This window comes from Pan troglodytes, chromosome 10 (genome assembly GCF_028858775.2).
Source record: "Pan troglodytes isolate AG18354 chromosome 10, NHGRI_mPanTro3-v2.0_pri, whole genome shotgun sequence".
NCBI classification, from domain to species: Eukaryota; Metazoa; Chordata; class Mammalia; order Primates; family Hominidae; genus Pan; species Pan troglodytes.
Genome location: NC_072408.2, coordinates 110884274 through 110898879, shown reverse-complemented (window position 1 = coordinate 110898879; position 14606 = coordinate 110884274). Strand labels below are relative to the sequence as shown.

Below are 14606 nucleotides of genomic sequence, written 5' to 3'. Positions count from 1 at the left end.
TAGACCCTTCAACAACATGAGTTTGAACTGTAAGGGTTCATTTCTGTGTGATTATTTATTTATTTATTTTTTGAGATGGAGTCTTGCTCGGTCACCCAGGCTGGAGTGCAGTGGCACAATCTCGGCTCACTACAAGCTCTGCCTCCTGGGTTCACACCATTCTCCTGCCTCAGCCTCCCAAGTAGCTGGGACTACAGGCACCCGCCACCATGCCCGGCTAATTTTTTGTATTTTTTTTAAGGAGAGACAGGGTTTCACCATGTTAGTCAGGATAGTCTCGATCTCCTGACCTCGTGATCTGCCCGCCTTGGCCTCCCAAAGTGCTGGGATTACAGGTGTGAGCCACCACGCCTGGCCGTGGATTATTTTTAATAAATACAGTTGGTCCTCCATATCTGTGGGTTCCACATCCTCAACCAAACACATATGGAAAATACAGTATTCGCAGGATGCAAAAACTGTGGATACAGAGGGTCGAGTTTTCGCATTTGCAGGTTCCACAGGGCCAACTGTGAGACTTGAATATCGAGGGGACTGTGGGGGGTGGGTCCTGAAACCAAAGCCCTGCAGATACAGAAGGACAACTGTGCATAGTTAGATACCAAAAGAAAGCTACAATAGTTTAAAGTAGTTGCTTCTAGGGAACAGAAATCAAGAGCAGGTAGGGACAGGGTAGGAAACTACTGCTCTTCATCATAAGCTTTACAGTATCATCTAAATTTGTGATACACACACATACACATATATAGTATATAATCAACATATAACATAGGAATATATATAATAGAAATATTATGTCTAATATGACAGGCTACTTACAAACTGTATGAGCTTTACTTGTAATAACTCCTTCCTGACATACTATAAGTATGACATGATATACTTCCGGACCTATGCCTTTACTGGTCTTCAGTCATATTCAGAACATATGAGCCAATACCTACATCAATTTCCTTGAAAACAGTCTACTGAGGTAGATGGCAGTTTACCAAATAAAAATAATGAATCTTAGTAAGCATATTCATTAGTCTCTACCAAGACCTACTGTGATGCACTTCATAAACAAGAAAGAACCTCACAAGTGTTCAATTTAGTAACTGATATTTTTCAGTAAACAAAATACATAGTAAAGAAAATATTTTATACATATTTTTAAAGTACATCTTTAGATGTTTGTTTGTGTGACATTTAGAAATGGAAAAATAATAAACACATAAGTACACATTACATTCAATTAGTCTGATGCTCTGTGTAATGCAGCTAGGCTTCCCTTGGCCTGGGTTTTCAATTCAGGCTTCTGTCACAGCGATCTGTGAAGCTTTCTTCAAAAACAGAGCTACCTGGGCATTTTCCTAAAGATTCTGCTTCACTAGATTTGAGGAAGAGCTTGGGAATCTGTGTTTGTTTACCTCAGAGATAACTCTCAAGTGCAGGCAGGATTAAGGACCCCTCTTCTAGAGTAGTAGTATGCTAAATATCTGAATAAAAATTGAGACTATAACCATAAACATCCAATTACCTTCATACACTTTTTTACTTACACTGTTAGGAACGATGTTATTACTGCCTTGTCTGTGAGGGTCCATCCTGACTCCTGAAGGAATGAGAAAGATTCAGACTGATATGCTCTTAATTAGCTTCAATAAAATATAATTAAATATTTGTAAAGTTACATATTAAAGTTTAAAAAGTAGTATCTTTACCAAAGGTTATATGTTTTCTTAATAGTTTGCTTAAGTTGACTGAAATCCTCTCTGGAAAAATGTGCAAAATTTGTGTTTGCTTTTACTTCCAAGGCCTATTTAGTTAAAAATACTTTTGAAAAAAGCTAAGATATTTATGAAAGCAAATTAAAGCCATCTGCTGAAGTCAACTAATATGTCAATTTAGGAAAGTACATAAAAATGAACTGCAGAAAACACAATCTATCCTATGTGTCTATGTGTTCTACTACATCATAATGGTAAGACATCCAAGTTTTAGAACTGAAATACAATGTATTTGAATTATCAGGCATGGACCTAATGTCATAAAATTTCTTAAACCAAACCTAATCGCAGACTTTTCTGCAGTGTATATATATATATACACACACACACACACGTACTGCAGTATATGTGTGCTTGTGTGCATGTGTGTGTGAATTTTTTTTTTTTTTTAAGACAGAGTCTTGCTTGTTGCCCAGGGTGGAGTGCAGTGGCATGATCTCAGCTCACTGCAACCTCCACCACCTGGGTTCAAGTGATACTTTTGCTTCAGCCTCCCGAGTAGCTGGGATTACAGGTATGCACCACCATACCCGCTAATTTTTGCATTTTTAGTAGAGATGGGGTTTTACCATGTTGACCAGGCTGGTCTCAAACTCCTGACCTCAGGTGATCCACCTGCCTCAGCCTCCCAAAGTGCTGGGATTACAGGCGTGAGCCACCATGCCTCGCCTGCAGTATATATTTTTAAAAGCATGTGAGCACACATACTTTAAGCATGAAAATTATGTTACCTTGCATATTTGGTGCTGCTGAAGAATCTGATGATGCAGCTTGGTATGGCAAGTCTGTACTCAACTGCAAAAGATAGCCCTCAACTGTAGACACTTCATCCCACTTGACATGAAAGGAGTTGGTAGTGGCTTTGATCAGCTGTACTTGAGATGGTGCCGGTGGTTTCTCTATAGAACAATCATGATATTATACATTTAAGTTTCCAGTGTATAAATGGTTTGCCGATATAATTTGTGTGGACCAGAGCTTTGAAAACATCAGCAATGAACATTTCATCTGCTTACCAAGACAGGGAAAGTTTACTCAGATAAACACAGCTACAGTAGGTCAAATAAAAATAGTTTGGGGTTCTTATTCTATTTATTTATTTATTTATTTATTTATTTTCGTAGACAAATATATCTATAAACAAAACAATCCAGTATGAAACTACCAAACTATATGAGTCTTCAGATTTGGAAATGTGTTTAATCCTAGAAGGAGTTTTTCTGGGGGAAGCTGGGAATCCTAGAAGGTTTTTGGGGGGAGGCTGGGGAGAGGCAAGGGAAGCCAAGTATTAAAGCTACATTATTTTATCTTTCTTAGAAGTTCTAATATTCTTTAATTTTATGAGCCAATTTTCAGCCAACAGCGTACATTTTAGCAATTCTGTTAATGTTAGCAAAGATAACTTGGACATGACATTTTACAAAAGCATAACTTCTCTGAAGTTAATACCCCCTTATCAAGACTTGTACTACCAGCTGGGCATGGTGGTTCACACCTGTAGTCTCTGCACTTTGGGAGGCCAAGGCAGCCTGGCCAACATGGTGAAACCCCATCTCTACTAAAAATATGAAAATTAGCCAGGCGTTGTGGCTGGCGCCTGTAATTCCAGGTACTCGGAAGGCTAAGGCAGAAGAATCACTTGAATCTGGGAGGTGGAGGTTGCAGTGAGCCGAGATCACAACACTGCACTCCAGCCTGGGCGGCAGAGTGAGACTCCGTCTCAAAAAAAAAAAAAAAAAACGGTGGGAGGAAGAGATAAATCCTTAACTTCCATAGCAGAAAGTGAGCACATTATTGCCTAAATGAAAACAAAATACATCAGAGTAACAATATATGCATGTGATATAGAGATATGGAAGTAAAGAATCATTTAACAGAGTTAAGAACAAATAAATGCTTGTAAAGCAAGTAAAATGAGGAAAGGTGCGAGCAAAGAACTGTGATTTTTCATAGAAAGCCTCATGGAATTCTATTACTCTTTTACATGCTATCAAATGCACAAAGTTTAACTAAAAGTGAAAAAAAGAAAAAAAAAAAACAAGATGAGCCCCCTCTTCCACCAAAACTGATGCTAACTTATCAAGAGGAAAAGCAAAATCTATATTTTGCCCTTATGATCATGGCCATGATTACTTTTAGAAGAATACTGATATCTAAAGCTCATTATGAAAAGGTTTATAGAAAAACAGGCCATTCAAATCCAATTTTTTAAAATCTTTTTAAGTCACAGATCCCTTAGAGAATCTGTGCAAAGTGATATAATCCCTACAGAGAAAAATTCAGTCATACACATTTTTTTCATCCAATTTCAGAGACTGAAGCTTATCCTTAGACTTTAGTTAATAATTTCCAATTTCAAAGATAAACCAGTAAGTTGAATTTTCTATATTTTTTTCTTGCTTGCTAGTATATGCTTCTTCCACAGAAAGCATTTACTCTCTTGTTTCATTATTTTTTCAACTATCTTAATTTTAAAATTAAACTCTTTTTACATTACAAAAACAATACATGCTACTGTAGAAAATACAGACAAGTAATGACAGAAAAGCTTTGAAGAAAATGTATAATCTCAGCTCTCAGATAATGCTTTGGTGTGTGTCCTTCCAAGTTTTCTATTTATAATTTTGAAAACACTGGAGTCATTATACGTTTTATAATCTGTTTTTCTCATATAACATCACATATTACATCTCCAGATCTAATTTCTCTAATGGCCACTAGATTCATCTATTCATTCAAATGCCTGCTTGATTTTATTTCAAACTTAGCATGGTCTAAATGGAACTCTTGATTTTCTCCACAATGCTGTTTTCTCTCAATCTTCCCTATCTCAGTAAAATTCAAGCTAAAAACTTCATCCTCCATTCTTCCCTTTCTTTCACTTGCCACACAAATTATCAACCAGTTCTGTCAACAAGAACTCCAAAATATATCCTGAATTTATCCAGTCCTCCCCTCCTCCATTGTCACCACTATAGTCTAAAACACTTTTTTGACTACTGCAAGAGATTTCTAACTTGTCTTGCAGTGTGCACCTACAATTTTTTCCATACAACTGCCAGTGACCATTCCAAAATGTACATCAGAATGTGTCACATCTCTCCTTCAAACTTACACAAAACTTCCCACTGTACTTTAAAAATAACTTAGAAATTCTAACACCACATTCAAGGCCCTATGTCCTGTGGTCATCTCTCTAACCTCCATTCCTACACTTTCCTCTTTGTTTACCCAGTTCAAATCTGTTGCCAAACACACCAAGTATTCCCATCTCAGACTCCTTGTATGTGCTGTTCCCTCCTCCTGCAGTGGTTTCTCTGGCCTTTTTATGTGGGTAGCTCCTTCTTACCATTCGAATCACATCCCATGTCATCTCATCACAGAAGCCTTTTTTGACTACCCACCCTGAAGCAGCCACCACTCCCATGCCCAATAGCTAACACCACTATCTCATGTATTCATATGATTAACAGAAACTGAACTTATTTTGTTAACCTGTTTCACTATTGCTCATTATCTCCTTGCTGTCGTACCCACTCAGAATGTAAGTTCTTTGTGAGAGCAGGCGCACTATCAGTCTTGTTTGCTGCTATATTCTCAGCATTTAGAACAATTCCTGCTACGCAGCTGTCAATCAGTATTTATTCAAAATTGATGTGAGGTACACATTTTTAAAAATTTTGGTGCTTTAATAATTTTTTTCCCCCTTTAGAGACGGGGTCTTGCTCTGATACCCAGGCTGGAGTGCAGTGGAGCAATCAGAGCTCACTGTAGGTAGACTCAGACTCCTGGGCTCAAGTGAACCTCTTGCCTCAGCCTCCCAAGAAGCTGGGACTATAGGTGTGAGCCACTGTGCCTGGCTAATTTTTTGTTTGGTAGAGATGAGGGTCTCACTATGTTGTCTGGGCTTGTCTTGAACTCATGGCCCCAAGCAATCCTCCTGCCTCAGCTTCCCAAAGTGCTAGGATTACAGGTGTGAGCCACTGCACCCAGCCTCCAATATATTTTTTAAAAATCTTTTATTTTAAAATAATTTTAGATTTGCAGAAAAGTTGCAAAGATAGTACAGCATTGCCATAACACCCTGACCCCAGCTTTCCCTTTTCTCCAGCTTCCCCTAATATTACCACATTTGTTAAAACTAAGAAATTATTGGTGTAATACTATTAACTCAACTATAGACAACTCAGATTTCACCAGTTTTTCAATTAATGTCTTTTTTTGTTCCAGGATCCAATCCGGAACACAACATCACATTCAGTTGTAATGTCTCCTTTGTCTCCTCCACTTTTTGATTATTTCTTAGTCTTCCCTTGTTTTCCTTCACTTTGAAACTTCTGAATAGTACTGCTCACATATTCTTTGTAGAAGATCTAGAATGTCCCTCAGTTTGGGCTTGTTGATGTTTTGTCATAGTTAGGCTGAGGTTATGGATTTGGGAATACCACCGAGGTACTTTCACTTATCACATGATATTAGGGAGTAAGTGATACTAACTTATCACTAGTGATATTAACCTTGATCACTTGATTAAGGTAGTGCTTGCCAGGTTTCTCATGCTTGCCAGGTTTCTCGTGCTTGCCAGGTTTCTGTAAAGCTACTATTTTCCCTTTCCATACTTTATTCTTTGCAAAGGAGTCTTTAAATCCAGCCTACACTCAAGGAGAGGATAATTATATACTTCTCAGGAGTGGAGAATAACTATACATATTGTTTCTTCCATTCATACTTAATTATGGGAAACAAGAGGTAGTAGCATTTACAGTAAGTCTCAAAAGGCAGACATTTGAGTGCTTACCTAAAGGAAAAAGTTTATTTGTTAAATATTCTTACCTACCAGTATCAAGATACCAAAGATCCTTGCAGCAAACTTGACTATTCAGTGCTTTTTTGTAGCCATCTCTTCCACTCCAAAAATACAATCGAGTGCCAACTGCAACAGCGCAGTGGCCAGCTCTTGGTCTTGGTCTTGAATTTTTTTTATCTTCCTGAGAATCTGATACTAGGGTGGTCCACTCTGTTGTATCTGAAAAGATAGAAATATCCATGACTAATCTTTTGTTCTTAACAAAATTACAAAAATTATCTTATTAATAAAGATTAATTCAATGAGTAACTCTTAAAAGACTCACCCAGATTTAGGTAAGAAAATGAACTGGTACATCTCCATTCACAATCATGAGGTGAAGTCTCAGTATTTTCCCCCTTATGTGGGACCCATCCACCAAAAATGTACATCCTGAGCAACAACAAAACAAAAACATAAAGTAGCTTATTTCATTTTACTTCTTGGATTTGAAGTGCTAAGAATAGAAAAATTTCCTATCAGTTGACTCAGAGCTTCAGAACTATTCATTCGCTTACCATTGTCAAGGTAATGGGAATAAGAAGATGAATAAAGTGGTCTTTTTTCAAGAGTTTACAATTTTATGAAGCAGTACAGAATCACAATTATTTCTCTCTGGCAAGTTACTTAAAGTGAAGAATATTTCAACTATAATATATTTAAAAATCAATATTGCCTATAATATACTAAGGGTACCTCAGTCAGAGAGACACTCAATTGATCTATGACATCCAAAGTCAAATTTAAGATTGTATGCATATAGTAACTGAAGAGGATTAAATTTCATATAACTTTGGTCATTGATATCACTTAAACAAAAAACTTTAAACTGTGTTCCTTTAGGGCCCTAGGAGTTCTTAAGACAAGCCTGACGGCTGCTGGAAGAGAAAGGCTCATTAGGCAGAAATCAGGGCCCATTTGACCTGATGTCAACCAGATCTATTTTTTTTTATGCCAACCAGAGATTTTTTTTTTTTTTTTTGAGACAGGATCTTGTTCTGTTGCCCAGGCTAGAGTACAGTGGCATGATAACGGTCCACTGCAAACTCATCCTCCTGGGCTCAGGCCATCCTTCCACCTTGGCCTCCCAAAGTGCTGGGATTATAGGCATGAGCCACCACGCCTGGCTACAGCTCTATTTTTTAAAATCCATTTTATATGTTGGGGTTTCAATGGAAAATTTCATTTTATAAAATGCCTCTTCAGTTAAAAAAATGTATAAGATTTTGTTTAAATGTAAAGACCATCCTGTTTGGTTTTGAGTTTATTTAAAAAAAAAAAAAAACTAGGTTCTACATTACAACAGTCATTTCATAAACTATTACATTTAATATTTAATATTACTGCAATAGTAAATATTTCATTAAATTCTAATTAAACAGTACTTCTAATTGTGGCACAATGTTGCACAAATAAGGGAATTTGTTGATGGTAGTAACAGTCAACATTTATGGAGTGCTCACTTCATACCAGAAACTGTTCTAAGCATTTCATATGTATTAATCCATTTAGTCTTCATTACAGCCTTGTCAAGTAAGTTTTACTTTAATCCACATTGTATACTTAAGGAAAGTGAGGTACAAACAGATTAAATTTTCTTGCCCCAGGTCAGACAGGACAAGTACCAAAGCTGAGTCTTGAATTTAGGCAATCTGGTCACAGAGTTTGTATTCTAACCATCAACTCTATATTGCAATCTAAAGCATAATCATTAAGAGCATGTGCCTCAGTACAAATGAAGCACTACCAAAAATATGAAAAAGGAAAAGTGAGTTAGGTGATTAGTTTGGCAACACCCAGGTTAACACTTACATAAAGCCTACACTGGGCAAGGCATTATAAGGAATGCAAAGAAGTAAAAGAGAGAGCATAAGAAAATGGCACATTAAGTATTTTAACTTCTACAGACAAATTATTTTAGCTTCAGTCAGCACAATCAAACTTTGTTAAGTTTCATAATCTATTTCCAAGAAACTACTAGCATTACTTTCTTTGTGTGCTTCTTAAGTTGTTTTTTTAAAAAAAACAGAAGCAAAATACAAAAAACCACCATACTTGTTTCCTATAACACTGGCTGTATGAAGGCTTCGTGGAAGTGGCACTGTCCCTTTAGTTTCTGGTTTTGACCATGACATAGTTTCTAAAAGTAAAAATAATTATATTAGCAACTTGATCTAACAACAGTAAATTACCTCAACTTGCATAATTTTAAAAAATAAAACAAGGACTTACCAAAATGAAACAAAGTATTTTAGAACAGTTATTTGAACATTATCTTAAACATTTCCAGCTTACATAAACTGCCAATCAGAAATTTATTTACACTTAATGTTAGTACAGTTAGCCCTCCATATCCATGGGTGCTGCATCCATGGATTCAACTAACCACAGACTGAAAATATTCACAAAATCTTTGGCTGCACTGCACATGTCTTCTTTTTGTCATTATTCCCTAAATAATACAGTATAACAACCATTTATATAGTATTTACATTGTATTCGGTGTTACAAGTAATCTCAAATGGAGATGACTTAAAGTATATGGGAGAATATGCAAATACTACACCATTTTATATCAGGGACTTGAGCATCCATGGATTTTGGTATCAGGGGAGGTCCTAAATAAATCTTCCACAGATACCGAGGGATGACTGTATTTGTAATAAATAAGTATGCTTAGGGTGCCACCAATTGTGAATTAAAAACAATATTAGAGATTTTACCACTTTAAGTAAGAGTACACTGGACAGAAGATAGTCAAAGGTGAGAGGCACACTACCCTCCAATCATTCATTCCTAGGATCCCTTTAGAGAGAACTACCTAAGGGTTTTTTACTGACCACGAATAACATTGTTAATGCTACATTTCCTGTAGATAGGGTAACCATATAAAGTTATCATCCCCAACAGGACATTTTTCAGAGTGAAAGGGAGTATTGTACTATTGATAATTACACAAGACAATAAGCATAAACCAGAATCATCCCAGGTAAACCAGGACATAAGGTAACCCTATTTATAGAACGCACAAGAGAGTTACTATCATAAACCAAACATTCATTTTCTCAATCTGATTTATCAGCAACCATTCATATCACACATATGCTGTCCCTGGGGCTACAAGTGCTGGTTATAAATCTAAGTACAACTCAATAAATACTGCAATCAATAATATTTTTCAAAGCATTTTTTTAATTTGCCCTATTCCTGAGCCTGAATCAAGTTAAACTTACCTAAGTCAAGCTGCCATAGGTCATCCAGGCGAGCACCACACATTCCACCAAAAACATACATTTTAGGACTTCCAGAATCTCTTTTGCAATATATAACAGCTGTGTGGGATTCTCTTGGAGAAGGCACAACCCCTTTAGTCACTGGAATGCTCCAACCCACAACACCAGAGCCATGCTGTAGCTCCAACTCATAAAAATCATTTAAATATCTAGGATATCACAGAAAAAATTAAAACATTCAGATAATATATACCCTTTATTTGCATTTTATTTCTATTTATAAAGATAAAATGTGCTTACTGTGAAAAGTTCATATAGTACAGAAAGGCATTAGGAGAGCAGAAACCCCAAACCTCATTCATACAATACATACTTATCAAACACTACTATGTACCAGGCACTCTTCTGGGGCTCAGTAGTGAGCAGAAGAGATTAAAAATAATTCCTGTCATCATTTAGCCAACACTCTTATCAATGACAACTTGCCAACTGTTGGTGTTAAAACATAGCTACAAATCCTCTGACAATCTTCCCATCAGGAAGTTGGGTCTATGTTCCCTTCCCTTGATTCTGGACTGGTTTGTGACTGCTTTGATTAATAGGGTATGGTGAAAGCACACTATGTGACTTCTGAGGCTGGGTCACAGAAGGCCTAAACAGCTTAACTAGAACACTCACTCTTGGAATCCTGAGCCACCATGTAAGAAGTTCAACTCCCATAAAACTACCATCTGGGTGGCCATATGCAGGTATGTAGGGTGACAGAACCAGCTGAGTTTGTCCTTCAGCGTCGCAGTTGAGGCATCAGACATAGAAGTAACCCCTTCAAGCCTTCTCAGCTGACTGCCCAGCCATCCCTCCCGTGGCCTATTTGAATTCCTGACCCACAGAATCCATGAACATAATCAAATGGTTATTATTCTGCATCATTAAATTTTGGGGCAGTTTACTGTATGGTACTAGATAACCAGAACAATCACTATTGAAAATATTTTGATAAATATCCCTTAAGACACCTCTGTCTATGGATAAACACATATGGATAAATGAGGCATACTAAAAATGCTGCTTTGTAACTTTTAAAATTTTCACTATAATGTCATAGCAATGTCCTACATAGCTTTTTAACTTTAGAAAGTGGCACTAAGTTTCATGGATGTTTTGAAGTTTTGAGCAAAATGACTTTTGTAGAAATCTATTTCCTACAAAATTATTATTCAAGTGTAAGGGCAAAAATTGTAACATTTCAGGACATATAAAACTTCAAAGTTTAGCTACATAATTGTTTTGGGGAAAATAATTCTAGGATGTTATCTCGGAAAAAGAAAAATAAATCTAAGAATACTTTGAATAGGCCTGGCGCGGTGACTCACGCCTGTAATCCCAGCACTTTGGGAGGCTGAGGCGGGCGGAACACGAAGTCAGGAGATCGAGACCATCCTAGCTAACATGGTGAAACCCTGTCTCTACTAACAAAAATACAAAAAATTAGCTGGGTGTGGTGGTGGGCACCTGTAGTCCCAGCTACTCGGGAGGCTGAGGCAGGAGAATGGCGTGAACCCGGGAGGCAGAGCTTGCAGTGAGCCGAGATCGCGCCACTGCACTCCAGCCTGGGAGACAGAGTGAGACTCCGTCTCAAAACAAAAATAAATACATAAATAAATAATAAAGAAATAATACTTTGAATAAGAGAAATGGTAGTAATTTATGGTTACATCTAAACTGATGTTCAAATATATGGTTATGAGATCTAAATAACCACTAAGAAAAACTTACTACAAAGTTAATTTTTAATATTTATCATAACCTGGAATAAGATTCAAAAATATATGGAACATACAGAAGAAGGAGGTAGGCAAAAGAATGTTTAAAAAAAGACAGTAATTTATTCCCAAGGATGACAGGATATTTTCACTGTAAACATGTGTTAATTTCCAAGCAACTAAAGTATGCACAAAATTAGCACATATAATTCTCAAATCACTAGAGGGAAACAGTCAAAGAAAAATAATAAATAGGGAAAAAGTAAAGAAATGGGAAAAAAAAGCAAAGTATAGTATATAGAAAGCAGTTAATAAGATAGTTTAAAAAAAAAAAACAAAACAGGCCAGGGGCCAGGCACGGTGGCTCATGCCCAATCTCAGCAGTTTGGGAGGCCGAGGCAGGCAGATCACCTGAGGTCAGGAGTTCAAGACCAGCCTGGCCAACATGGTGAAACCCCGTCTCTACTAAAAATACAAAAAATTAGCTGGGCGTGGTGGTGGGTGCCTGTAATCTCAGCTACTCAGGAGGCTGAGGCAAGAGAATCACTTGAACCTGGGAGGTGGAGGTTGCGGTGAGCCGAGATCGCATGGCTGCAGTCCAGCCTGGGTGACACAGCGAGACTCCGTCTCAAAAAAAAACAAAAAACAAAAAACAAACAAACAAAGAAAACAAAAAAGCCCCAGCATAAACAATGTCAAAAGAAGAAAAGACAAACTTAAAAAGTTTAGTACACGTTGGAGAAAAAAAGGTCAAATTTTCCTAAAAATCCAGATAATGACCGCTTACACAACAGACTGACAGTTCACAGAACAGGAAATAAAAATTATACATATATATATACACACAGACACAGACACAGATGTATAAACATGCATGTACACGAACACACATATACATATACATATGCAAATGTTTTCCCTCATCACAACTTAAAAAAATCTGGCATAGGCAAGAAAAGGGAGGAAAGGCAACGAAGCAGAGTGGATGGAAAACACAAAATACAAGGGCAGAATAAAACTGCCCTATTATAAGACAAAATCTGGTCAGGGCTGGTGGTGCGGGCAGGAATGCAGAGGAAACAAAATACAAAATATAAGGGCAGAATAAAACTGCCCTATTATAATACAAAATCTGGTCAGGGTTGGTGGTGGGGGCAGGAATGCAGGGGAAACAAAATACAAGAACCCCAAATCTAAGTATAAGCTATGAAAATCAAGGATAATATTAAAACTATCTAAAACTAATGTGGCATAGGCTTAAACTGTTGAGAATGGATATCAGCCAGTATGCTATCCAGTTCATATTGGCTATTAGCCCCATTTACAAAAGACAAATCTGCAACAAAACGATGTACACAAGTTGAAAATTAGATACACAAGAAACAAAACACAGATCCACAATCGCAGTGGGAGACTTGAGCATGTCACTCAAAAGTTGATAAGACCTAGACTCACAGAATAAAAAAGCTTCGAACATTCATTTAATAGAGCCAGGTGCAATGGCACATGCCTGTACTCCCAGCTACTCAGGAGGCTGAGGTAGGAAGATTACTTGAGCCTAGGAGTTATCCAGCCTGAGCAACATAGCAAGAACACATCTCTAAAAGCAATAATAATAAATACATAAAACATTGATTTAATAGACAAAGAACCTTGTACACAGTCAAGAACTCATGGTCTTAATGAGCACCTATGGAATCACAAAAATTGACTGTGAAATAGGCACAAACGCATCTTTATAGACCACATTTCCTGACCACGATATAATAAAACTAGATATTGGCAATAATAACAAAACTTTCCACTTGGAGATCTTTAAAAAATTGTAGCAAATTACTATTAAAGAGAAAATAGAAATCTATGACAATAAAAGCAGTATGTATCAAACCCTATGGCATACGGCCAAAGATATAATCACAGGAAAATAACACTGAAAAAAAATGAACTAATGAGCATTCAAATTATTAGAAGTTAGAAAAAGCATTCAAACTACTAGAAGTGTAAAAGATGCTGGGCATGATGGCTCAAGTGGGTAATCCCAGCACCTTGGGAGACTGAGGTAGGAGGACTGCTTGAGGCCAGGAGTTCAAGACCAGCCTGGACAACATGGCAAGATCCTGTCTCAACAAAAAACTTAAAAATTTAGCCAGGCATGGCTGCATGTGCCTGTAGTACTAGCTACTCAGAAGGCTGAGGTGGGAGTATAGCTTGAACCCAAGAGTTCAAGGCTGCAGTAAGTTATGATTGTGTCACCACCCTCTAGCCTGGGTGACAGAATGAGATCCTGTCTCTAAAAAAAAAAAAAAAGGTTAGGAACAAAAGTTGAAAGAAATGGAATAGAGTTAAAGAGTTAAAGAAAATAAACTAAAAAGAAAAACAGACAGTCAATAAAACTAAAAAACGGCTCTTTGAAATAAATAAAATAACAAATCACTAGCAAGTCTGATTAGACAAAAGTAACATTTAGGAATAAGAAATGAGATATAAAAATGGATATAGAGATTTTAAAGATAGAGAGAATTGTCTTTATAACTTTAAAACATTTTTAAATAAATAATTTTTTTTTTAATTTTTACAGACAGGGGCTCATTATATTGCCCAGGCTAGATTTAAACTCCTGGGTTCAGATGATCCTCCTGCCTCAGACTCCCAAGCAGCTGGGACTATAGGTGCGTACCACCACACCTGGCTGTCTTATAACTTTTAGAAATAAATTTAAAAATCTAGATAAATGGGTAACTTCTCAAAAAAAATTACTAAAAATTATGAAAGGTTGAAAACCTAAATAGATCAATACTTATAGAAGAAATTGAAAAGGCAATAAAAGATCATATACCAATCCCAGGTAAATATGGAAAATTTATTCTAAATATTCAAGGAATTAAGTTATTTAAATATAATAAAAGATGGAGGGCTTTCCATGACCTCAGAACATAACCCTGATTACGTTTTCAAGGATAACATAATCCTGATACTCAAATCAGATTACAATAGC

At 36.8% G+C, this 14606-nt stretch overlaps 1 protein-coding gene across 5 annotated transcripts in view; it reads right to left on the bottom strand.

The window, feature by feature from the left end:
* Positions 1-14606, bottom strand: part of HCFC2 (host cell factor C2) — a 38717-nt gene that overhangs the window by 13813 nt on the left and 10298 nt on the right. For 4 of the 5 annotated variants that reach the window (XR_010147733.1, XR_010147734.1, XM_063784794.1 and 1 more), the window contains 6 exon segments: positions 9849-10057; positions 8671-8755; positions 6902-7008; positions 6607-6795; positions 2501-2668; positions 1542-1594 (listed from right to left, as the gene is read on the bottom strand). Coding sequence is in view for 3 of the 5 variants with exons in the window: in XM_063784794.1 (XP_063640864.1) it covers positions 1542-1594; positions 2501-2668; positions 6607-6795; positions 6902-7008; positions 8671-8755; positions 9849-10057 (811 nt within the window). In the remaining 2 variants the exon portion in view is untranslated. 5 annotated transcript variants of the gene reach the window in all.